At 46.0% G+C, this 27,233-nt stretch overlaps 1 protein-coding gene across 1 annotated transcript; it reads left to right on the forward strand.

Moving 5' to 3' along the window:
- Nucleotides 1-24,908: 24,908 nt before the first annotated feature.
- Nucleotides 24,909-26,078, forward strand: LOC308417071 (interferon-induced transmembrane protein 3). Its single transcript, XM_080912171.1, has 2 exons — nucleotides 24,909-25,245; nucleotides 25,770-26,078. The coding sequence occupies exons 1-2, from the start codon at nucleotides 25,000-25,002 to the stop codon at nucleotides 25,926-25,928; spliced, it is 405 nt and encodes a 134-aa protein (XP_080768297.1). The 5' UTR covers nucleotides 24,909-24,999; the 3' UTR covers nucleotides 25,929-26,078.
- The last annotated feature ends 1,155 nt before the right edge of the window (nucleotides 26,079-27,233 follow it).

Raw genomic sequence — 27,233 nt, forward strand, 5'->3', positions numbered from 1 at the left:
GTGGAGGCCTGGATATTTCTGCTGGATCAAGTCACTGCTGCTGATTCATGTTTGACGGCATCCTTTGAACTGGATGGCTGGTATCCTGACATTGAAGATTGGAATTACCCCAAAGAACTAGTTCTAAACAGGTCCACATCCTCTTGTCCTGTTTCCCATCTTTTCTCCTCTACCTTTGGGCGGTAGACTAGCAGGGGGATTGAAGCATTTGAGAACTTCAATCATAAAAATAAACAAATCCTTAAAAAAACAAAAAATAAAACAAAAACAAAAAATAAACCACTAGGCAGGGTGGCTGTAGCATTGAGTTCTGCAAACAATCAAAGCCCAACTTAACATCCTAGAAAAACAAGTCAGAGTGTGCTAACTAACCCTGACCAGGGCTCAAGAGCCTGTTACTGTTACTCTTGAGCCTTCCATGAGGCTCATTCTCAGTCTAGGCATTTGCCCACATCAAGAGAACGCAATGTGCAGAGAAATGAAAGAATAAATGTATTTACAATTTTGCTCCAAAACTAGAGAGAGAAAAAAATCTGCCTTTGCCTCTGCTATGCCTGTAACTGTGTGTAGAAGTCTACTGACTTCTAAATCTACATCTTAAGGTTTCCTTTTGCAAAGCTGCTTAGAAATCCCTTAGTAACAGGTGTTGGTAGCTCAGGCCTTTAATACTAACCCTTGGGAGTCAGAGGCAGGAGGATTTTTATAAGTACCTGATCTACATAGTGATTTCCAGGGCAGCCAGGGCTATACAGTGAGACCCTCTCTAAAAAGACAACTAAAGAAATTCCTTTTTAGCAATCAGCAATAGCAATTAGATCACTGTTCAAATGTAAGCTATCTCTGTGTTGAGGTAAGATTTAACAATTATCTGTCATCCACAGAACAAGGCAACAGCCTGGATACCACCTATGTTTTTTAGCAGTAGCAGTTGGTGTCTTCTACATTTCCACCATGAAAAGGAATCCCATACCATATCTGCATTCACATGAGGGCTTTGGAAAACGAATATATGCCTATGATTGTCATAAAAATAGTAGTGTTAATACAACTTCGCATTTAATAATTGCATATCTTATAATGCAACCTGACATTTTTATACTAACTTAAAATATTAAATAAAAATCTGTAAACATTAAATAAAGTATCTGATAAAAGATTTTTCAATACATTACTTAGGAGGCCTTCAATTTTAGTTCTATCATTGTATGTTAAGGGGCAAGAGAGATGGCTCTGCAGTTAAGAGCACTTCTCACTCTTACGGAGGTTTGGTTCCCAGCTCCAGGATTCTGATGGCTTCTCCTGGTCTTTGTGAGTACCCCCCCCACACACGTGGCATATAAACACAGACACACCCATACATGCTATTGTACTATCTGAGCAGCCAAATAAAGATTTCTAGCAGCGTAACAGCATTTCTATTTCATGACTTAGTAGACATTGCTTTATTTGAATATTGAGAGTTAAGTGTGAATGTGTTCATGCAGAGCTGTGTCCACAGAGATACGAACTGGGTCAGTCACCGTAAAATCAAAGGCTATAAGTTCAAAGCAACAATAATTATATACCATGACTATTTTATGGTTCAAATATCAAATAGATTTGATATTTACACAAATTGTAGACTCTAAGGGCATTTTAAGTTGATGAAGAAACATGACCTCAGTGATCTTCAAGCACCTAGACCTGACATGCCCCCAGCACCTATGGTGATGGCTGGTCCTCCTTGTCAATTTGACTACTTATGTAATTAGTGAAGACCGGAGGTGAGAATGACTGTAAGGGATTTTCATGACTGGATTATTTGAGGTGGGAGAAACACACCCTAAATCTTGGCCACACCTCCTGATGGTTGTCTACGTAAAGAATGTGGAAGAAGGAAGTTTTGCCTTTTCCCTGCTTGCTTTCATTCTTGGCGGCAAGTTCATCTGTCCTGTTGCTGAGGCATTCCTTCACTGGTGTTAGAACCCACTTCTCTGGAGTCCTAAAATAAACTTAAGACTGTTAGGACCTAGGTAAAATATTAAGGCCTAGATGGAATGTTAAGGCCTAGGTGACTGTTACCTGGCTAGCTTGCCATTATAAGGAAACTTTCTCACATGTTTCTGCTGTCACTAGGAACCTTTCTAATGCCAAGACTGATTACATATTCTATTATGTTCTGTGCCCTTGGAAACCAATCAAGATAGAAGTCAGCAGAAGCTTGGACTCAAACCAACCACCCAACAGCACTTCCTGCATCTGTGTATAAGCTTTAATGGTATAAGCTGCCCATGGGATGGACTCCAACATGAGAGACACCTGCACCAATATAAGAAACTATTTGGAGTAAGACTGCCATTTTTAGTGGTTGAATAAACCAAGACCTCCTTGGGAACTGACATCCTACTTGGCAGAAAGAGACGTGTACACGGGTTAACTGACATCCTGGTTGGCAAGTTAAGTCATGGATATTAGATAAGTCCCTTCCTGATAGACAAGTTAAGACATGAACATTAGACAGTCAAGTCACCAGCCACAGTTGAATACCCCAACCAATGGAAACAGAATAAATGTACAACAAAGACATGTTCCTAAGGAAACCCCCTATCCCTAAACCCTGATTGGTGAAATAACCTGTCACAGATGTTTGTGGATTTGGGGCTTAAAAACCCTGCAGGATTTTAACTTGGGGTCATGGTTCAGTTCCTAAATCTGGACCATAGCCCCTGTCCACCAGTCCTGAGGCATATGCATAATAAATTATCCCTGTCTGACTAAGATCAGGTTTGTGTGGTTTGCAAGGCTGTTCCTGGACCCCAACAAAGATATCTCTCTTTGTGGACATAACCACTACCAAGCTATTGAACTAGCCAGACCACAGCCCATAAGCCACTGTAATAAACCATCTGTGTATTTGTCCTACTTAAGGTTACTATCGCTGTGATGAAACACCATGACCAAAGCAACTTGGGGAGGAAAGGGTTTCTTTGTCTTACATTTCAACATCATTGTTCTTCATTATTTGAGGAAGTCAGGATCAGGGTGGGGGTAAGGGTAGGAGAAGGGAAAGGGGTGGCAGTGGGGAATAGGAATTTAAGCAGGGCAGGAACTTGGAGACAGGAGCTGATACAGAGACCATGAGGAATGCTGCTTACTGACTGGCTCCCCATGATTTTGCTCAGCCTGCTTTCTTATAGAACCCAGCACCACCAGACCAGTGTTGGCACCACCCACAGAAGTCTAGGCCCTCTCCCATCAATCACTATAAGGAAGTAAATCTACATCTGAAGTTCCGGGCATGGCTTGTAAGAATGTGGTATAGGGAAGTACATTCATATTTGAAGCTCCAGGCAGTGTCCTTAGGAATGCAGTTTAGGGCAGGGTGGATTTTAGAATGTAGGCTCAGCATTCTCTTTGTCTTTTGGGACCCCCTTTTTGTTTATGACCTTTTCACCTGACCTCCAGTAAGATATTTACAGGATCTTTTGTTGTTATCTCAATTGATCCCTATCTCAGAACAGATATTACCTTTTTGCATGTAATTGAAATGATTTAAAAAGAGACGGACTAAACCAAGCTATGATATTTAGGCCTCAAGTCCAGCCGAAGTCATGCTGCAACTTTAACTTGTCTTTCTTCTTTCAATCCTTGCTCCGGCTCTGGGGGACCCAAGTTGTTTGCCTGAGCTGGTCTCGGACACAATACTTTTGAGGGTACTGCGCTAAAAGGGAGGTTAAAGTGTTTAAGAACTTTTATTAAAGTAGGTTTTGAAAAATATAAAGCCAACACCTGTAAGGCATGTTCTTAATTTCTGCTTCAGCAAAATCATCTTCTCATAAGACCATTTCCAGAAAAACATCTCATGACAAAACTGAGTCTCCAAAGAAACTGGAAATTTCCACTTCACGCAGGTATGCCCGGAGCCCAATTTTATAGAGACATTTTCTTTCTTTCTTTCCTTCTTTTTTTTTTAAAGATATATTTGTTTATTTTATGTGAGTACACTGTAGCTGTTTTCAGACACACCAGAAGGAGACATCTGATCCTATTACAGATGGTTGTGAACCACCATGTGGTTGCTGGGAATTGAACTCAGGACCTTTGGAAGAACAGTCAGTGCTCTTAACCTCTGAGCCATCTCTCCAGCTCAAGACATTTTCTTAATTGAGGCTCCCTCCTCTTTGACAACTATACCTTGTGTTAACTTGACATAAAACTAACCATAATATGTATATATATATATATATATATATATATATATATATATATATATATATATATATATATGTCAGTTCTCTTATTCTAGAGGACCCTAACTCACATACTGTCCCTCTAAAAATACTTCTTGTTAAGATTATTAGAAGATCACAACTTCCCTCCACCCCATATTTGAGATAGGGGTTCTCTGTACAGCCTTGGTTATCCTGGAACTCACTCTGTAGACCAGGCTGGCCTCTAACTCAGAGAACCACCTGTTTCTGCCTCCCTAGTACTGGGATTAAAGGTGTGCATCACTTCAGCCCAGCTGCTCATATGTCTCTTAATGGTACATCAAAATGTTGTTATTTATTAACAATCTTTAAAACACATCAATATACCCAAATATAATTTGAAGATGTATATAAGACAAAGCAGAATAATAATATAAATGTACCAGCTCTATTAATAGACAATTAAATTCAAATTATATATTTAATACAAATAAACCTGACTAAATGGCAAAACTTTGAAAGACTCACACATCTAGAAATAGAACTTATGTAGAGGAGCTGGAGAGTTGGCATAGGGGTTAAGAGCGCTGACTACTCTTGCAAAGGACCTGGGTTTGGTTACTAGCATCTACATGGCAGCTCACAACCATCTATAACTCCTGATCCAGGAGGCATCAAGCTTGCAAGTGGTACAAATACATACATACAGGCAAAGTCTCATACACATAAAATAAGTAAGTCTAAAAAATGTTATGGAAGAGAACAATATTACATTTCCCTCCTTTCATCCTGAGCCGATTCCAAATGGTACTGACTTCTTAATTTTGAATAAAGGTTATCTTAGTAGAAAGCTCTATAGAAGAACCAAATCCTTCTAATCAATCAAACAATCAAACTCAAGACAAAATAAAAATATGCTAGTCGTGGTGACTTGAATGAGAATGATCCTCACAGGCTCTTGTATTTTAATGCCTGAGCACTAGGAAGTGAGGTGAACCTTTTTTGGAGTAGATGTGATCTTAGTGGAGTTGTCACTGGGAGTGGGCTTGGAGAATTCAAAGGCTCACACCAGGCCTTGTGTCTCTTTTCTGTTGCCTGCTGATCAGGATGTAGAACTCTGGGCTACTTCTCCAGCACCATGTCTACCCCTGTGCCCCATGCTCCCCACCCTGATAATGGACTAAACCTCTGAAACTGTGAGTTACCTTGGTCATGATGGCTCTTCACCACAATAGAACAGTGACTAAGACAGTTAATATAAATCCCCATATCTAAAACATAAATTCTTCAGCAAAGGTAGAGAGACAGACAGACAGAAAGAAAGAACAAGAAAAAGTTACATAAGCCTCTACAGTTATCTCCAGGAAGTTCAGAAACAGATATATTGTTAATCCCAAAGATTCAAAGAAAAAGACCAGTGACCCAAATCATCATGGCAAAGTTAACTAAAGCAAGCTTTTTATTCATGTACACAAGCTTCCTCCCCTAAGGTGGGTGGGGTTCAAAAGCTCAGCATTGGATATGGGGAAGATAAAGTTTTTATAGCTCAGGAGTTGAGGTTCTTGAAAGGAAAAGATGACGGGGCACCAATGAAAGGAAAAGTTACTGAAAGGAAAAGTCACGGGGCACCAATGTTGTTAGAAGATGACGTCCCGGGTTTCAGCACCAATGTTGGGGGAAGGAAGAAGAGAGTGGGGGGCATATGGCCCATGGAGGTGCGGCAAGGCCTGGGGGCAAGGGAGATGCCTCTAGGGGGCCCATGTTAGGAATCCCTTCCCCCTGAGGGACCAGCCACACAACGGTATAGTACAGAATAGAGTTTATTCAGGTCATGGGAGAGTTAAGAGGGTTGTAGAGACAGACAGACAGACAGACAGACAGAGAGAGAGAGAGAGAGAGAGAGAGAGAGAGAGAGAGAGAGAGAAATAGAGAAGTAGAGGCCAGCCATGAGCACCTGGAGGGAGGGGGGGAAGGGAAGGGGAAGAGGAGGGTTAGAGGTGGAAGAGCAAGAGAACCAGGAAGCAAGAGAGAGAGGAGGGGGCAAGCAGCCCCTTTTATAGTGTCAGGTCACTGGGGCAGAGCATACCTGGCTACTGCCAGATAATTGAGGGGTGGGATTTACAGAATCCCAACAGTTCTCAAATGGGAGATTTGGCAGGTAAATTATGTGGGGTTACAGAAGCAGAACATGAGAAGGTGCTCATAACAAGGTAGTCATAACAACAGGTGGTTACAATAACCTTTTGAAACAAAGGTAGAGTTGCAAGATAGCTGTAACAACATTTTGAAACAAAGACATGGTTACTGTTTGTTTGCACAGGCAGTGCAGAACCATTTGTACTGTTATAGGTGGGGCATAGCTCAACCTTCTAGACACAGAGGATCTAATCATAAATAGGAATGAGCCCAATTTGTCTTTACTATAAGATGGCTTTCAAGCTTAAGACGGATATAGGCTGGTTCATCAGTAGCTACTCCTTTTTCATGAAAACCCCAGCAGAGATCTGCACCATTGCATTGTGAGGGCTGGATGCTCTCTGGCACCTAGAGTCACCAGAATGGGTGTGTGTGGTAGAGGTGCAGGGAGCATCAGCTCTTCAAACTCTAGGGACTTATATAAATCTCTAATAGGACTTGCTGTGGTCATTAAGTGAGTCACCACAAACTCAAACTAAGGGACTGAAACAAAATGACACTTGAAAACAACTGCTTTAATTCAAAGTGCACGGGCTGGAGAGATGGCTCAGTGGTTAAGAGCACTGGCTGGTCTTCCAGAGGTCCTGAGTTCAATTCTCAGCAACCACATGGTGGCTCACAACCATTTGTAATGGGATCTGGTGTGTCTGAAGACCGCTACAGTGTACTTGTATACATTAAATAAATAAATCTTAAAAAAAAATTCAGAGTGTATTCTTGGAGAAATCATGTCTTCACATTTGCACACACGTGTGAATATGATAAAACAGTTTTAAAAAGAAGTAATATAGGAATAGCAGAGAAAAATTTCTTCACTGTGGCTATGTTGGCAAGAGGGACAAATAAAGGAGTCCAGTGACCCCCAATAAAGAGCTTTAACAACCTCAAGCCTTCAGATCAGCTGAGAAATTCTGAACAGTTCACATGCTGAAGTCATCTTTAGGACGTTGGGATCCAGGAAGTTTCTGTTAAGATCAATATATGATATTTACAACTCTGATGCTGCAGGGAACAGATTTGCATCTTCTAAGTTCCCTTTTCTGCTCTATAAGCCTTCCAGCCTCCCGCATCTGGGTGACCGTCCCACTGTCTTAGAGTGCTGATCTTTGTGGTTCTGATTGCAGGCTGGACTCTCTTTTAGTCTCGCTTCACCTCAGTCAATTGGATCTAACACCCAGGTCCTTCTTTGCAGTGCTGACATGAGGTTTAGGTTTAAAGGCAAGGCGAGAAGTATGCATAGCTAGAGTCCAGGTGGAGATAGTGTCTTGGTGGACACTGACTTATCTCTGTCAAACTCAATCTAGTCTGTCCACAGGGTGGTTCAGTAAGTTGTCAGAGTGGTGTGAATTTTCTCTGGGCGTGCAAACACCCTGGTTAGGGTTTTTTGTTTTGTTTTGTTTTTGTTTTTGTTTTTTTTTTCCTGCTTATATAATAGTTGTTTTGCTCACTTTGTGACGCACCTGAGATAACCTTTTGTGTTTCTGCCCTGTTCTTGCAACATTAGGATCAATAAAAGTCTCCTCTTGGCTGTGAAGATATATGACTCTAGGGGCTGTGGCCATGAGGATGAGACTGGCCGAAGTGGCATTGGCTGTGACTGAGTAACAAGAGGTGTGACAGTGGCCATAACAACAATAGGAAGCTGAAAAGTCCTGGGGAATGGCCAGGACCAAAAGAGGAAATGGATGAAGAAAAGAGGGGAGAGAGAGACCAGGGCTGAGGCTGAAGGACAGAATGAGTCAGAGAAGCAAAAACATGATCCCTGGAAGAGCTCCAGAGAGCTGCTGAGCTGTAAGGACTGAAAGTTTCAAACACTTCAGACTGAGAAACTGTAATCCTAGCTGCTGCCTAGGGCTTTACAAGAATTGTAATACGTGTCTCTATTACTGTAGAGCTGAGGTCTGGTCTGCATGAGTTGTTTCATCAGGAGCTGCTTCTCGCTGGCTGCAGATGGTGCTGTTTTAAGCCTTCAGTAGCCAGGACATCATCCAGATCTGCCTATAATTTCTGTTCTTTCCAACCTGGGTAAAGGACACAGACCCCCAGGCCAGCTGAGTGCTCCTGAGGGACCGAACCACCATTCACAGAGAAGCCCTGTACTTCAAACTGTTTCTCAGGACTCCCTTGGTTTGGAGGTTTTCCTGTTTATCCTTTGAACTTGGCCCTGACATGTCCCTATCTGTTTTGATTTGGCAAACTGGGTTATTTAATTCTTCAGTTTTTGAGATGTATATTTATTTAAAAAAAAGATTAAATTTAAAAGTTTTCTTGCTTTAGGACCTAAGGGTATTCCTTTCATGAGTCAGATAAGCTAATAGAAAGTATACTAGTTTATAAAAGGGCCGGTTGGCTTCAGGTCTTGTTTGTAGCTAAAGGTTTTAATAATCTTTGCAGAAAAGCTAAGATCTACCTAACTTTCAAATAGCCTCTTTTTCTTTCTTTTGTAGTGAGGTATCTCCCCCCCCCCAAATTTATATATCAAAGGGATATCTCTTATCATATTTTGGCTCAGGGCTAAGATTTTATAATGTAAATTATTGCATGTGAGTTTCTGTGCCCTACTCCTCTCCAAGGTCTTATACTGTAGCCCATTCTGCCATAACACCTGGCCCAGGCTGGCTTCAAGCTCATGAGCATCTTTCTCTCATAGCCTCCTTACGGCTGGGGTTGCAGATGTGAGCCGTCATACTCTGCCCTGACATGCTTTTCTTCCTCTGGTTGCTATTGCCAAAATTAATTATTAAAAAGCTCTTTGTTTTCAGTTTTTGAATCTTAAGCTTTTGTTTCTACATTTTTCTTTCCTTTTTTTTTTTTAAAAAAAGATTTATTTATTATTTATTTATTTATATAAGTACACTGTAGCTGTCTTCAGACACACCAGAAAAGGGCATCAGATCTCATTACGGATAGTTGTGAGCCACCATGTGGTTGCTGGGATTTGAACTCAGGACCTCTGGAAGAGCAGCCAGTGTTCCAAACCACTGAGCCTGCTACATGACATTTTCTTAGATTGTCCTGGGATCAGCAAGGGACTGAAAAGGTTTTTACTGGCCTAGGGAAGAAAGATTTTAAGTTTTATCAGGGTGCTCCTGTGTGCTCCCTGGTGCATACCCTAGGCTCTTGGTTACAAAGAACTTAAGCCTGACTATTTAAATGGCTACAGCTTTTAACTTTTAAAACAAAGTAACTTCATCTGCCTTTCAATTCTTTATCTGCTTTTGAAATATTTAAGTTATTATTTTTTTTGGCTAGGTGCATAACTAAGATATATTTCTCTATTATTTGTGATCCTCTAGTGTCACACATTTAAACTGTTTGATTTAAAATTTTTTTTTCTTTTGAGACAGTGTCTCACTGGGTAGCCCTGGCTGGTCTTGAACTCAGAGATCTGCCTGCCTCTGCCTCCTAAAAACTAGTATTAAAGGCCTGTGCTACCGTACCTAACTGATTTTTTTAAAAATAAACTTTCCAAAATAAAATTCTAATTTTGTTTTCTCTTGGGATAGCTGCTAAAGTCAGTGGAAAACACCGAGCAAACGTAATGTTTGATCTTCTTTTATTTGATGGCTAAATGCTTGGTTTTGATGTTGTTTGTTTCTGTTTGGTTTTCAGACAGGGTCTGGCTACATCGCCCTGGCTGGCCTAGAACTCAATACATAGACCATATTAGCTTCAAACTCACAGAGACCCACCTGCCTCTGCCTCCTCAGGGCTGGGATTAAAGGCATGCACCACCAGGCCCTAGCATCAAATAATCTATTTCGAAAGTACAAAGGTGCCATACTGCAAACTTAGCAAAGCAGACTGGGACCATATGAACACAGGCACATAGTCAAAATTTCATCAAGCGAGGTCAAGGATTTATTGAACATACCAGATTGACGACAGGGTACAATAAATCGTCTCATTGGACTCCATAAAAAGAAAGTGCCTGGTGTTGGGATAGCAATAGAATAGCCCATCTTAGCATTGAGCAATGATGAACATCAGATAATCCCCAACTGTCCCAGGTGTTGTTAAAGATGATTTCCAGGTTTTCTGCACCAATGTTAGGAAAAGAATGAAGAGAATGGGGGGTGGGAGGGAGGGGATATGGCCCATGGAGGTTCGGCGAGGCCTGAAGGTGAGGGGAATGCCTTTGGGGATCCATGTTGGGAATCCCTTCCACCTAAGGGATCAGCCACGTGATGGTATAGTATAGAATAGAGTTTATTTAGGTCATGGGGGAGTTAAGAGGGTAGTAGAGGCAGAGAGAGAAGAAGAGGAATAGAGAAGTAGAGAAGTAGAGGAGTAGAGGCCGGCCATGAGCACGTGGAGAGAGGGAGGGGAAGGAAAGGGAAAGAGGAGGGATTGGGGGGGGGAGACAAGGGAGCAACAGAGAGCAAGAGAGAGAGGAGGGGGCAAGTAGCCCCTTTTATAGTGTCAGGTCACTGGGGCGGAGCATACCTGGCTATTGCCAGGTAACTGAAGGGTGGGGTATACTTGGCTGTTGCTAGATAGAGGGGCGGGTTTATAGAATCCCAACACCAGGACTCAGCAGAGCTCACCCCCACTGCTGGAGGAGCCCACCTGAAAAGCCTTCTCCTTATCTTCCCAGTCATCTGTCTGTCTGCTCCTGGTCTTGCACCTTGCTTCTGCAGTGTGACTTAACACCAAGACTCAGCTCAAGCCTGTGACCTTGCTTGTCTCTGTAGTGGTGTGTGCTTTCAGTGTTCAAACTTGGGAAGCAGAGGCAGGTGGATCTTTGTGAGTCTGAGGCCACCCTGGTGCACATAGATAATGGCAAGGTTTTAAAGGGTTATAACAGAAACTGAAAGAATAAAAAATATAGCCTAACCCCTCCAAGGATCCCAAGCTAAAGGAGCCTTAAACCCGCGCCCTAGTGACTTCTGACCGCCATTGCCACCCCCACCCAGGAGACCACGCAAATACAGACCTCTGAGACTATAGGGAAATGATTAGTTTGTGATTCACAGGTTTTGCAATGACTGGTTTGTGATTCGCGGGCTTTGCCGTGATTGGCAGGCTTTATTATGAGCCATGTAAAATCTGTCCCAATTCTGCCCCCGTGGTCTGCAGCCCTCTACTCCAACATGGCATACAGGTTGTGGGCCCCAAGCGGGTTCGGAATAAAAATCCTCTTGCAGTTTGCATCGAGACTGTTTCTCATGAGTGATTTGGGGTGTTGCCTTTCCTGGGAAGTGCGGAGAACCCGCACTGTGATGTAGGAGGATCCCCGACCCGGGAGTCTGTTCTTTCAGAACAACCCTGTCTACAGGGAAGAAGGAAAGGAGGGGGAAGGAGGAGAGAGTCAGAGAGAGCTACACAGAGAGACAGAGAAAGATGTGAGATTAGATTCATCTGGAAAATGACTGTAAATAAAACTGACATAGCTTGTGAATTTCAATATATTTTGAGACTGTGGAAAGATATAAACATTCCTGTCTGTTTCTAGCGTAGCGTTTTCATGACTCATGTGTTCAACAGGCTCCTCCCCTTTCAGCACAGCAGCTCTCCATCCAAACTCTGACTCGGACAGACTCTGTGCCCCTACCACTGGTCAGATGAAGAGCCATACTGCAGTAGACTGATCTGAGGGTGTGGATAGATCTATGGTAATTGTGAAGGGGAAGGAGGTCTTGACCCCTGGGGTCAGATAGTTCTAAACAAGATTCGGATGTGTGTATGAGATGCCATACTGTACTGACTGGTTTTGTGTCACTTTGACACAAGCTGGAGTTATACAGAGAAAGGAGCCTCAGTTGAGAAAATGCCTCCACGAGATCCAGTTGTAAGGCATTTTCTCAACTAGTGATCAAAGGAGGGAGGGCCCAGCCCATGGTGAGTGGTGTCATCCCTGGGCTGGTAAACCTGGGTTCTATAAGAAAACAGGCTGATCAAGCCAGTGGGAGCAAGCCAGTAAGTAACATCCCTCCATGGCCTCTGCATCAGCTCCTGCTTCCTGACCTGCTTGAGTTCCAGTCCTGACTTCCTTTGGTGATAAACAACAATGTGGAAGTGTAAGCTGAATAAACCCCCTCCTCCCCAATTTGCTTCTTGGTCATGATGTTTTGTGCAGAAATAGAAACCCTGACTAAGACACATACCCTCTCTTCCCTGGCCTCAAGATTGTTGTGAGATCTACAGTTTTCTCAGCAGTGGCTTGGATGTGGCTGGTTTCCACCAGAACACATGCTGAGTTCTGGTCATTGATTAGATGATGCTGAGGGGGCACTGGTGGGGCATCTGAAGACAACAACTCCTAAAATGCCCGAATAAATTGTATGGATTCTTTATTTACAAACAGCTGAGCTGTCCCAGACAGAGTAGTAGGAAGCAGCCTTGACCTCCAATTTGTTTTGAGTTTTTAACAGCAAACCTGCAATTGTAACATATACAGAAAGGCAGCTGTGAGCATCTACAGCAAGCTAGCATTGTTTACAGAAGCAGAAAGACAGCAGGTAAGCGGTCAGACAGTTCTTAGGTCAGGGACAGATTGTATAGGAATTTATGGCTGGTCCAGAGACCAGTTTACTCTTGGAATTTATGGCAAATTTATGACTGGTCTAAGTGACCGGAGACCAGTCTACCCAGGACAGTTATAGCACTTACAGCATTCTTAGAGCTACTTCCACGAGATCTCGTAACAATATGCGGTAGGTCTCTACACTGGGCCTTGATGGGGAGTGCTCATGGTGGAGAATCCATTCTCATGAAGTTATATCACTGGGAAGCTGGCCAGCTTGGGACTTCTCATCTCTAGAAATACAAGCCCAGAAAAATCTCAGTTCTTTATACGTAGTCTCAGGGACTGTGCTGCAGCAATGGAAACCAGGCAGAGGCAGGCTGGAGTTCTAGATGGTAGACCTAGGACTTCATCCATGTCACCTGCTGGACGGGTCAGTCATCAGCATTGAGAAACCCTGTCTGCCAACAGAGTCAACTAACCTGAACCCTTGGGGGCTCCTAGAGACTGAATTACCAACCAAAGAGTGAGCACCGGCTGGACCTAGGCCCCTGCACATACGTAGTAGATGAGCAGCTTGGTCTTCATGCGGGTCCCCCAACAACAGAATCTGTCACCTGCCTGACTGCCTGTGAGCCCTGTTCCCCTAACTGGGCCATCTTGTCTGGCCTCAGTGGGAGAGGATTTACCTATTCCTGAAGTGACTTGATGTACTGGTGGGAGGGGGTATGGGGGAGGGGTTTCGAAACCTAGATGGGGGCTCTCCCTTCTCAAAGAAGAGGAGGGAGAAATGGGGGGAAGATCTGCATGAGGGGGGTGCTGGGAGGAGAAGGGGGGCTGATATTGGGTTGTAAAGTGAATGCATAAATAAATTTAATAAAAAATTAAAAAAAAAAATAGAAAAGAAACCCTGAGTTCAGAGTCAGATGGCTGTAGTCACACTATAGTCTGCCCTCAGAGCTTTCTTCTCTACTGCCCCTTTGTACTTCAGCTCCCTCAGGCTCTAGGTGTTTGGCTTTCTTAAGTGCCTGTTCTGGTTCCCTGCTCCTCAGGCTTGAGGGGTGAGGGTGCTCCTTCTCTCTTCCTGGAGCCTTGTTGTCCAGCCATCAGTTGGGTGCTCCCTCAGGGTGGTCTCCCATCCACTTCAGTGTCCAGGATCTGTGCACTTCTCTCTCACTGGCAAAAGGCGTTGTCTTGGCTCCCTTTCCTGTTTTCCCACTAATTGGATGCTTCCCTGGTCTGTGTTGCCAGAGTATGAAGCCAGCTACGAGAGGTGGATGCCGCATTTTCAGTCCTGCTATCTGGAGGCTTGGTTCTTACTTGTTTACCAGGTGTCTCTGGGACTGTAAAGCTGGTACCTTTACATACCCTCCCTTTCAGCCCAAGCTGAGGGTATGATGCCTCCTTTCCATTCAGGTCTATGGCAGAGAGGGGTCTGTGCTTTCTGTGTCTACTAACGAACTAGACGCACCCTCATAGCCAGAGAACTCCTGTTTAAGACTCTCTGCCCAGATGATTGTAGGCTGTGCCATGTTAAAAAGCCCCTTCTACAAGCATGTGCTTCCATGAGCAGGGCATTCCTGATAAACCAGAGCTCTTACCCAGAAGCCCCATAGCTCATGTGCAGACCCACTTATGCCAAACTACAATTTCAAAAGAAGACAGTAGAAGTGGGTTTGCGTTCTCAAGAAAATGACCACACAATTCAAATATTTTGGCCAACAAAAAGTTTTAGGTTCCCAGAACCTATAACGTAGGCATGCCACAATGACCTAAGCTTTCAGTCCACGCTCCAATACCCTCTTCTAGTCTCCTCAGGTATCTACACTCATGTTCACAAATACCCCCAAAGATACACATCATTCAAATTTATAAAAAAATTAAAAAAATGATTGGACTATGTCTGCTGTATTTTACTTTAAAATTCTTTTCATCACCCCCTCACCTGAGTGTATTGGTTATGTCTGAGCGTCAGCTTGGCAGAGCTTAGCATCATCTGGGCAGAGAGTCTTAAAGAGGAATTGTCTGGATCAGGTTGGCATATTTATGAGGGAGTGTCTAGTTTGTTAGTAGATACAGGAAGAGCTAGTCCATTGTGGAGAATGCCATTCTCTAGGCAAGGGTGTTCCAGAAAGTATGAGAAGAGAAATCTAACTGAGGGCAAGCAGGTAAGTAGGCAAGCCACAACCTATGCATTTCTCTGCCCTTGACTGCAGCTGTGCTATAACTAATTGCCTGATTTCCTGCCCTCACCTGGAATGATGGGTAATTACTTGGAGTTATAAGCAAATGGACTCTTTTCTCTCTCAATTGTTTATTGTAGGGGTATTTGTCATAGCGGTAGAACTGGAACCAGAACTCCAAGTCTTTGAAAATCAAATCTTATATACCATGCACTCACTACATTCAACAGGCCCCTGGTCACAAAACTACCTTAAGGAAGATCCAGCACAGTAGCTTTAAGGAACCTAGAAATCCAGGCTGATAGGACAAAGCATACTATCCTTGGTGGCCTTGCCATGCTGAGGACTACTGGTCCTGGGGCTTTTGAGAACACAGCAGGAGCAGGCAGCCTAGCATCTGAGGTGTGAGGAGAGGCCTGGGGGTCGGGACTATTCCAGAATCTTAGTTTCTGTCATTCAGGGGAAACTGAAGGGCACATTCATAACTTGCTTATCTCTTTCCGATCCTGTTTCGCCATCTTTCCGTCAGGGTGTACTGAGGCAAGGGTGTACTGTAAAGATTGCAGTGTCAGGAAGCTCTTGGCCAACCCAGCATTGTGATACCTGTGGCCCCACTAGGTGTGGTCCAGACTTATCCATCTTTCCCCCAAACTCCAAGTCTTTTAGTAAAAGGATAAAGGATGAGAAGGAAAAGTGGAATCACACAAAGAAGTTATTTTAGCTCTGCAAGGGGTGACTGCCACATGAATAGAACACAGAGTGCAGTCTCTCAGCCTGTGAACAGAGCCCTAGCCGGAAAAGCGTCACACTGACTGTAGTGTCTGTTCCTGCTTGTCAGCTTGACCATATCTGGAATGAACTACAATCCAGAATTGGAAGGCTCACCTGTGATCCTGATCTTGAGGCTGTTAGATTCAAGTTTCTGACTTGGATCTTGGCATGAAGATCTTGAGGCATAGTGGCTATGAATCCCAGGACACTAGGGCAAGGAGATCTCTGAGTTCAAGGTCATCTGAGACAAAGCAAGTCCCAGATCCAGGCATGGTGGTACACACCTTTAATCTGGGACACACCTTCTGTTGGAAACCTACATAAGGACACTGGAAGAAGGAGAGACCCTCTCTTCACCTGCTTGCCTTGTGGGACTGAGAAACTGCTGGATCTTTGGACTTCCGTTCACAGCTGCTGCTGACCATTGTTGGGAAGTTGGACTAGAGACTAAGGGTCATCAATAAATTCTCTTAGTATATAGAGACTACCCTTAAGTTCTGTGACTCTCGAGAACCCTGACTAATACACTATCATTGGTCCTCGAACAGCAGGGATGACAGTGATTTTTAGCTTTCTCTGGCCCTGGTCTGAAGCAAGTTATCCAGTAAGAGGACATGGATTTCTTCAGAGAAGGCTCCTATCATGAGGACTAGTCTAGGGCGCCCTGGGTATGAGATGGTAGAAGGCTTCAGGGTTCCTGGCTAGGAAATAGCTGCTGAAACTATTGGCCTGGGCTGGGGAAACTCCCAGGCCTGGAGGAAAGCACTAGTGCTTTTATTCTAAGTAGGGAGGTAGAGGGTTAAGTTCTGAATCGAGTTCCAGTATAGGAGGTTCTCCTGATCTTTGTCCTTCTTGAACCCTTATCCTGGTGTGATTACCATTCTCTAATCTGTTTTCACATCCCACTTCCCAGACAGTTCATTGGTTTGCAAACAGGAACAGAAAGTAGGACTTGGAAGAGGCCATTGAGGAGGTGGTGTGTGGGGGGGGGGGGGGGAGGGGTTATGGAGCAATCCTATGTGGTCCATCCCCAAGCATCCGGCTCTTACTCCACAAATGGTTCTATATAAGTGCCCATGACTCCAACACCCACACGGACATCCTTGAAACAAGAGCTTTAACCACAAAAACATGGTTAAGGAGGATCCTGGCTCAGCTCCAGTGCCATCCACTGTGGTTTACATCAACAGTGATACTATTCAGCCGGATTACGTTACCTGGTCCACATTTAGCACAATTTTCATGAACAGCTGCTGCCTGGGTTTCATTGCCTATGTCTACTCTGTGAAGGTGAGTGTTGTATAAGGTATGTGTGAGGTTGTGGCTCCTCCTGCCCTGGACAGGGCACCTAGAATATGTATAGCCTTGTGTTCGTATATGTGTGACACTCTGGTGTCCTGCATGTACTTATATGTTTGTATGTATAGATTGTGTGAATAGCATGTAGAATGTATATATGGGTTGTATGTAGAAGTCTCTCCTATGTAGGCAAAAGAAAAGAATTCTCAGGTACTTTGGGGTGAGATTGTCTTTGCCCTAGTTTAGAGGAATTTGCTCTACTATTTAGTTTCTGGAATGCCCATTCACCCAGCAGCCTGGGGCACCAGCCTGGGTGTGAATGAGACTTATGAGAAATGGTGCCCCATGGTGAGGTGAGCAGCCAGCGCTTGGGTCAGCTAGATAGTCTGAGTGTGGGAAAGGGAGAGGGGTCCCTAACCTGAGGGAGGAGATTGTACTGGGCAGGAAAGACAACGGGGGAACTGAGGCAGAGCAAGTACCTGGTCCTCAATGGCTTGCTCCGAGGCCACACTGATCTTTTCATCTTTTTCAGTCCAGGGACAGGAAGATGGTGGGCGACATGACCGGGGCCCAAAACTATGCTTCAACTGCCAAGAGCCTGAACATGGTTGCTCTGTTCATCTCTGTCATCATCTACATCATACTTATCATCTTATATAGCTTAGGACTGGTAGCTTTTTTGAAGAGATAACCAAAATAATTAGAACCTACTAATTAGGTACTAACTAGTTAGTTGAGTAATTATTAATTAACCAAACTAGTACCTAATTTAGTATCTACTAGTTAGATACTAAGGGTGGGACTCCATGAAGTATATGTTCTTGGTATCAGAGTTGATGAAGTAAATTCTCCCATGCATTGTCTTCATGAAGAAAGCATGCGTGTGCTCCACCCCCTTTATAGTTGCCCCTTATCCTGGCTAGAGGGTCTGACCTGTTACTCTACCCTCATGTGAATGTTACCCTCACACATCTGTTCACAGTGGGTTCAATAAAGTACATAGTAATTGTGTTGTCCCCTGACTGGTCCTGTACTGAGCTTACTCAGAGTTTCCCTTCTCGTTGAGGAGGCGCTGCGGGTGGGGGTATGGATGGGGAGGGGGTGGTGGTTGGGGGGAGTATAGTGTAGGGTATCCACAGCTAAGTAGATTTTTGGCCTCTGGATAGAGACAGCAGCTGAGAAGCATCCTGAACAGTGTTCTCTTTTACTTAGCAGGCACAGGCAGGCAGTGAGCATTACCTACCTTCAGCTCCATGTCCTTAGAGGACACAGAAAGGGTACAGAACATGCCCTAGTGAAATTTAAGTCCAGGGATAGAGGACCAGCACAGGGTCCTCCCTTTTTAGAAGGAAAAAATATTGACCCAGACAAGCTGTGTCCAAGATCTCTATGGTGGGCCCTGGCTTGGATTCTGACTCTTCCGTTCTCACATACATCTTAAAGGTTTATTTCAGGTCAGGGGTGGACAGTGGGAAGTGAACATGGAATCTTCAATGTTAGGTGCCATGGCTAATTATGGCTCTGTGGGTCCTCAGATCCTGAAATGGGGAGTGGTAGATCTCAAGGGCTCTTGGCACCCTTCACTATTAGTCTGTTCTCAAAACTCACCTGTAGGCATAAATTTTTTGCAACTTACTTTCAATAAGAGTTCAACCTTTCCTCTAGCCCACAACTCAGAAGAGGTAGTAGAAGAGAAAAGTTATTAGGATATGGGGGAAGTGAACCTGTTCAGCAATAGTTCTTTGGGGTGAGCTTGATCTTCTTGGGCAGCAATTCAGCCCCATAGCAAGCATCAAATACAATTCAGCAGCTGCAGGCAGACACCAGGCATGAATCAGCAGCCATAGTCCAGACCCAGTCCTATCAGCAAGCAGACACCAGGCATAAACCAGCAACTGTAGCTCAATCCTGAAGAAACCTCCAGGCTTGACAACTGAGGCGAGGCTGCAGAAGCAGAAGTGCAAACTGCCACAGGAACCTCACGAGAAGTTCTTGGATGCGTTTCTCTCAATGGCGGCTTTAACCACAAGTTGAGCTCAACAAGGCTATGTAAGGCGAACTAATACATGTGTGTTGTTAGTGAAACATAGTGAGGCAGTGCAAACCACACCAAAGCTCAGTGCTCATCTCCCACTGTGGGGTCATATCTTCTAACACTCCTTCATCAAGTATCCTTTCATGTGTCTGCTTTAGGAAAACAGTCTTTCATGTGTTTTCTCTAGCAAGGCATTCTTTCACCCGTGTGCCCCAGCAAAACATTTACTATAACTTTCCAAAGAACCGGAAGTCTCACTTCATTTACCTCTCCTCTTCCTGGACGCTCTGGAGCCTGCACGTTCACCTCATTTTGGGAACCCCAAGATTAAAAGTCTTAGGAGCCCTCAGGGTGTCACTGTCTTCCCATGTTGGTATGGTGGTCCTAGTCCTTGGGTCTGAGATAATGTAAGGCCCCTAAACCCATCTTGTGAGGCTAAGCAGTGTTAGAGATGCCCTCCTCACCAAGGTCTAGGCTTTTGAAGCAGTATTAGTTCCTTCACTGACTTGGGAAGCTGAGTCTGTCTTAGAAAGACAGAGACCATTAGGTGAGACAGGGTCCCACTGGGAGAGCTGTATTATACTGGAGGGAAGCATGTGGCCTAGTCAGATCAAGTCCTGGGGAGAAATCAAGACCTATGCAGATTGCACCAGGAGGGAACAAAAATTTTTGAGAAGGACCTAAGGTGGAATTTCTACTAAAACTCATGGCCTTGGGCTAAACTTCAGAGTGTTCATCCTCAGTCCTGGGTCTATGACTAAATGAAGGTAGAGACTCCAGGACGAGAATCACAGTCACTGTGACTACACTACAGTCCTTCCTAATGCTTCCTATGAGCAACGTGCGGGCACAGAAACCTCAGACGTTGTTAGGTAGGCACTGGTGGACACAGGAGGCAGGCCATGATCTCCGGAATGAACACCATCCTAACCACTTGTTTGCAATAGAACATATGAGACTAGATATGCCTAGGTTTACAACAACCCATGAGAGAGTCCACAGTGGGGCTGCTCAGCTATAGAGGGTTCTTACGCTTGCTTCCCACTCACCAAAGGTGTAACTGGAGCAGGAACAATGGAAGTCTTTATAACTTCCCATTGTATTGGTGCCTGCAGGGCAAGGTCTAGTGGTCAGCTGGGTGGCAGGCGACTCCAGGGTGCTCCACATCTAATGCTAGAGAGTAAACAAAACAATGTCTCATCCTGAGAGGACAGCAGAAAAACCAACCCCCTGCCCCTCACCCCTGCCCCTGGCCTACGTGGAGACTATGGACTCCATTAGGAATCCAGTTGGACATCAGCTCCAGGTAGTGGATGCTATGGGTCTGAAAGGTAAGGGACATTAATCAGAGAACATGGACACTGGTGAGAACTGTGCCCTGAAAGCAGAGTGAGACAGAACCTGACAGGTAACGTGTCAACAACCGTGGGCAGAGTATCCTGGATGGAACAAAAGGCTGGCCCTGACCCCTTGCTCTTGCAGTAGGGCTTGCCAATCCCTCTGATGATCCCCAGGGCAGCAGAGATTGCTCTTAGCACCAAACAAAGAAGATGGAAACAAAGAAGACTGAGTCTCAAGGAATGTCCCATATGGGGAAGAGCAAGGCCCCCAGCTCACTGGAGGCCACATGAAGACACTGACCAGGGTAAACATACACGCAGGGCTGAGTGTAGCTTCCCACCTTTGTGGGTGGGAGATGAGTCTGGGGATTGAACGCACATGAAGACCTTGATGCAGCAAAGCCCTCAAGGCCATCAAGGCCACCAAGGCCACCAGGCAAGAGGAAGTAGGATCCTAGTGACTGAGAGAGGCAGAGAAGTGGCTATAAGGTTTGAGATGACCATTAACTTTCAGATGGTCTCTGCCATGGCTGTGTGAACATCGGGAGTTTGACTAGACTCTCACCTATGTACAAGTACAGGGAAACTTACCAGCTTTTGTTGTGCAAATAGAGTTTGAAATGAGTTAAAACTAAATCAAGAGATGTATGGCCAGCAGATAAAGTTTCTTTTGAACATGAAACACAAAGCAACAATCACTCAGCAAAACACAGACACAAACTTACAGACATGGACAGACTGGTGCACCAAAGGCTGACAACACAGAGAGGGAAGAGAACCAGAACCAGATCTAAGCACTGCACCAGTAGGAGCCAGAGAGGAGGCAGGACGTCTCCTGACCTCCTGTCCCCAGGAAACCCTAGAACAGCTTATATTCAGTTTCCTTCTCTTTTGCCAAAGCTTCCTGGACTGGTGGTGGTGGGGTTGGGGGAACAACTGCTTTTCTGAAACCCACTTTTCTCTTATGTGCAGGGTCTAACTCGTCATCTCCTCCTTCATCTGGGAATTCCGCCAGGGAAGGGTGAGGAGGCATAGCGGCAGCTACTGAGAGTTACTCCCCAGCGCCCTGCTTTTTCAACCTCCCCAATTCCTCCTCAGTTTCTCTAATTAATGCTTTCATTTTTTTGAGACTCCTGGTGGGGGTCCAAAGCATTCCTGACTAAAACCCACAAAGGTAAAGTATCTACAGGACCTTTTGGGGTCCGTGAATGGTGTAATGATCTGTTGAGAGTATTCCATGTTTTTCAAGTTAGTATATTTACTGTTTCTTGTGCTCCAGGAACCAGGGAACAGCATGAGTGCACCTGGGCTAAAAGTTCATCCAGTGTCTGTTTTTTATTTTATTTTAGGCTTACTTATTTAAAAAAAATATAAGCACACTGTAGCTATCTTTAGACAGACCAGAAGAGGGCATCAGATTCCATTACAGATGGGCATGAGAGACCCGGTGGTTGGTGGGAATTGAACTCAGAACCTCTGGGCGAGCAGTCGGACTCTAAACCACTGAGCCATCTCCCCAGCCAGTCCCATAATGTCTGTATTTTAGACCCTACCTACCCTCTCGCTTGGTGCAGCTCTTTTAGGCTGCGCACGAACCGGTTCTTTATATCACCCTGTCCCCTTTCCCCTCCTAGGTGAGTTGGCGATGGAAAAGCGCCGCCCCAACCTAATTGTTTTCCCCAATACAGTTCTTAATCCTAATAGCCCATCCATCCACGGATATAATTTCTTACCTGTACTCGGAATTGCCTTTACTTTCACTTTGTTCAGTGGAGCTCCCCCCCCCCCCGCCCCCAGAGCAGCGTTTCTCAGCGGGCCCTCCGTTTTCAGGTCCTGTTCGTGCACCACCTGGAGCCGTCCAGCAGCAGGGTTCACCTGAGAGGAGGGCTGGAAATGAAAAGGGTAGGGGCGAGAGAAACATGGAGCCAAGACAGTGTTCTGATCAAGGCTCAAATTTTAATATTCAGCACAGTGTATATGAAGGGAAAACCACAAAACCTATCTCCAGAATAGTAACTTGGGGAGGGGGGGGGGATAGAAACAGTACAGCGGTAAATCCGTTATGGTTCCATATCTTTGCAGCTCCTTAACTCTAGTACCTCAAGGCCGCAGCTTGTTAACTCCGGCACGTCAAAGCTCACAGCGGCAGCCACGGCAGACGTTTCTGCTCTGACTGATAAGGCTGATCACTCAAGGTCTGCTTCAGCCGTTCGTTCACGGGCATTTCCAGTTTCCCTAGCCTGCCAGGCTGAGGAGCTCACAGGAGAAGCCCCAGCTCACGAGACTCAGCTCCAGGAAGGGTGGGTGTTGCAAGGCCCCTTGAAGGAGGTCTAGTAGCCTGGTCCTTACAGTGCCACCAAGACGAAAGTGGATAGGACTCCTAACGAGAGAAGCCAGGCCAGGCCTCCCTATTATCAGGGGAGGACGCTAAACTGAGTCCTTCAGTATGATCAGGAGTGTCTTTCCTGACCTCGGCCCTCACCTCACCGTGTGTTTAAGAAAGCTTCTCTAGCAGGACGAAGATCCTTGGTGACCATTCCACTAGCACTAATGAATTATGGTAGGGCAGGAGGAGAAAAGAGTTGGCGTAGCACAAACGTGCCAGCCCGGGACCATGAGGTCATAGCCAAGTGACCTAAGATCATCTAGTTCTTGATTTAGGGCTCCAGGTCTCTGTAGAAAGAGAGAAGTGTTAGCACTTTGTCTAGGCTCCACCCCACTGCTATCTAGCAACAGCCAGGTGTGCCTGACTCACTATAGAGAGGGCTCCCCCCCCCCACACCTTTTTGCTCTAGCTCTGTCCTCTCCCTCCTGCTCTCCCTCTCTCTCTCCAGTGCTCATGGCCAGCCTCTAAGTCTCTCCTCCTCTCTCCCTCTCTCCCTCCCTCCGTCCCTCCTCTCCTTCTCTACCTTTCTCTGTCTCTATTACCTTCTCAACTCCCTCCCCATGCCCTGGATAAACTCTATTCTCTACTATACCATAGTCCTATGGCTGGTTCCTCATGGGGAAGGGATGACTCAGCACGCCCCCCCCCTGCAGAGGCATCCCCTTCCCCCACAAGTGACTGCACAAGTGACTGCACATCCATCTCCCTCCCCTTTTCCTCCTTTTTATGATAAGAAAGGGGGAAGAATAGTAACATTAGGACCACTCCTGCAAAAAATGTTCTTTCTTCCAAACGTACTTAATTTCTTCCTATAATGTATACACATTGTGTGTATACATTATAGGTGTGTGTGTGTGTGTGTGTGTGTGTGTGTGTGTGTGAATAAGAGAGTTCCAGCAAGTCCAGGGGTTCATTACATCTAGAACATGAAGCAAACTACAGATGCTTCAGCCTTCTCTTGCAGACACAGACGCTTCTATTGGACCTGTTTCTTCTGACCTATCCTCAGATGGTTCCACAGACCCTGGACAACAAGGAAACAGCCAACTCTAAGACTGGACAAGCATCCCCACTCCCACTTTTCTAGACTCTCTAGAAACATCACCCCAAAACAAGCATGAAACAGTCAGAGATCACGACCCTATTCCTGGTCCACCATTGCCTCTAATTTTTCTTTTTAATTAAACCAAAACGGGGGAATGTTGGGATTCTGTAAACCCCACCCAACAGTTACCTGGCAACAGCCAGGTATGCTCCGCCCCAGTCACCTGACACCGAAACGGGATGCTTGCCCCTCCTCTCTCACTGTCTCGAGCTCTTGCTCTCCGCCCTTACCCCTCCTCCCTCTCCACGTGCTCATGGCTGGCCTCTGCGTCTCTACTCCTTTTCTCTCTCTGCTCCTACTACCCTCTTAACCCTACTCCCCATGCCCTGAATAAACTCTATTCTATACCATTGTTTGGCTGGTCCCTCAGGGGGAAGGGATGCCTCAGCATGGGTTCCCCAGAGGCATCCCCCTTGCCCGCCACGCCTCGCCATGGCCGCAAGTCCATGGAGCGTATTCCCCGTACCCCACTTCATCTCTTTCCTAACATTGATGCTGAAACCCAGGACATCATGTTTTCCTAACCTCCTTTCTTTCAGATATTTTTTCCCTCTCCTTATTTTTTATAAAACATAAGAAGTACCATTCATCTTAACGTCTACCTGAAGGGAAGCCAGTAGACCGGGTCTCCACAGTGAGTGTAGGCTCTATTGCTGAGAGAATAGCAGGTCCTTTGGGACCTGGCTGGGACCTTGATAAGGGACAGTGAGGTTCTGCAGCTGTTAACCTGAGCACCGTACACTCCAGGACCCTCACTCATAAACACTGAGGTCCGGGCTTGGGGACAAGTCCTGACTTGGGTTCCTGGCTGGGAAGTTCCCCTGATTCACACAACCCTTCCTGACATCCTGCCCTGGAGTAATTTGATCCGCAGGCTTTTTAGATTCCCCGCCTCTCAGAACCCAGACCAGTCTCATTAAGCTAAAATTCGGGAAAAGGAAACTTGTGAGAAATCGAAACTGCTGGAGAAGGGGCAGACCCGCAGAGCCCTTCATCCTCTCCCTACACGGCTGCTTCTGCTCGGCACCATGAACCACTCTTCTCAAGCCTTCATTACCACTGCCAGTGGGGGACAACCGCCAAACTATGAAAGAATCAAGGAAGAATATGAGGTGGCTGAGATGGGGGCACCTGGATCGCCTTCTGTCAGAACTACTGTGATAAACATGCCCAGAGAGGTCTCTGTGCCTGATCATGTGGTCTGGTCCCTGTTCAACACACTCTTCATGAACTTCTGCTGCCTGGGCTTCATTGCCTATGCCTACTCCGTGAAGGTGAGTGTGCTAGAGGTGGGAGTGATGTGTAAGAAGTGATGGTGTGTGTGAGCCTGAAGCTCCATCTTCCCAGATGGCACTGAGGCAGCGGCGGAGGCGGCAGGGGGGGGCGAAGGGGGGGCGCGGGGCGGCCGTAGGGGGTCAGTGGTGTCTTTAACATAAGCGTTTGTGCATTCTTCTGTGGTCTGTGTGCGCGTGCGTGCGCGTACTTACAGACTCTCCAATGCAGACACAGGGTGAGCTTGCTGGGGATTCTGGAGTAGACTTTCCCAATGCAGTCTAGAGGAATGCCTGCTGTGCCCCTTCACCTTACAGACTGGGATGCTAGCCTGTGTGGAATGTGTTCAGGAGATTCATGGGGAACAATTGTCCATGGTGGGGTGAGCCACAAGTGCTAGGACCTCCTGGGTGATCAGAGTATGTAAAATGTTCCTGACCTAGGGCGGGAGATGCAGTCCGCAGGGAAACTGTCAGAGCATTTGGCCTATTGGCTCCAGGGCCCCTCACCATCTGGTTTCTTCCAGTCTAGGGACAGGAAGATGGTGGGCGATGTGACTGGAGCCCAGGCCTACGCCTCCACTGCCAAGTGCCTGAACATCAGCACCCTGGTCCTCAGCATCCTCATGGTTGTCATCACTATTGTGACTGTTGTCATCGTTGCTCTTAACGCTGGTCGGTTTTAGAGTTAATAGAAGATTCTGGCTTCCAGTCATGATGTGCTCCACCATCCGCAGCTGCATCCCTCCTTGCCCCTTTGCCCCTCCCTACACGCAGGTGCAACACTCATTTATCTATCCACAGTGGATTCAATAAAGTGCACTTGATAGGCGTCATACTTTGACTGCTTTTATTCATCCTACCCTCAGTCTTCCTCATTCTGAGGTGGGCATGTAGGTTAGCCTCAGTTCGGCGGTAGTTTCTGTCCTACTGTTGTGGACATTTGCTGGCTAAAGTCCTGGATGGTATTCGGCGGCTCCGGGCAGGGAGAACCCAAGCTTCATCTGATTCTGGCCCCATATTTTTAGGACAACCAGGCCAGTTAAGAAGTGGAGGACCAGGCCTGGGTCCTGCTTCTTCAGGAAGAACACTCTGACCCCGACAAGATATTGTCACAAGTTCCATGCGTGCTTTCCAGGATTTTCAGGGTGCTGTGGTGGGGGCCTGGTGTCCCCTGCTGTCCCATAGCAACGTTGCAGTTCATTCCCTGTTTGCCCTGGAGCCTTACAAAGGCTCAGAGTCGCTGCCATGGCGCCCCCTGCCGGCATTCTGCAGATACTGTGGCCAGGTGACTGTGTGGGACTCCACTCCCACCCCCCAACCCTCCACACCCCCACCCCTCACCCCCGCTGCCTCGACCCTATCTGGGAGGGGAGAACAACATCACACTCTCTTCTGCCAGGGTATGCAGGACTCACTCCTCCGGTCGAGGTGGTCCTAGTACCCATGTTTCCGCTTAACATAGGCGCACTGAGTTTGAGTCTCCTCGGGATGGATGGACGCTGTCTCTGTTGGTGTTGGGGTGAATCATGTATCTCACAGGTGCCTTTCCAAGGATACTTATTTCTGGTTCCTAGAGGCAGGCACCTCTAGAGTTGCCTGGGTCTTCTCCCCGTGTCTATGGGACTCCGTTCGTCCTCCTAAACCACTGTGGTGGGTTCTAACGTCATCACAATACCCAGGGCAGCACGGTGTCTCAGCCATGGATGCTAGTGCGGAGGCGCTGTAATGGTTGCAGCCAGGGATTGGGAATGGGTGTTGAGGGTAGAAAGGGGTGGGACACTTTTGCAAGTTCCGGGATTTGTGTTTCCCATCCAGGATGGCAGAGCCCCAACTCTTTCAGCAACCCAGACACTGACAGAGCTGACCTGCTCAGCAGGGTATTTAACCACTAAAGGGGAACAAAAGGCAGCTTCAAGGGCTGTGCAGAGATCCCTCTTCACCCTCACAGGATCTCCGAGATCTGCATGTCTCTGCTTCAGAGCTAAAAT

This window comes from Micromys minutus (genome assembly GCF_963924665.1).
Source record: "Micromys minutus genome assembly, chromosome: 2".
In the NCBI taxonomy this organism is placed as follows: Eukaryota; Metazoa; Chordata; class Mammalia; order Rodentia; family Muridae; genus Micromys; species Micromys minutus.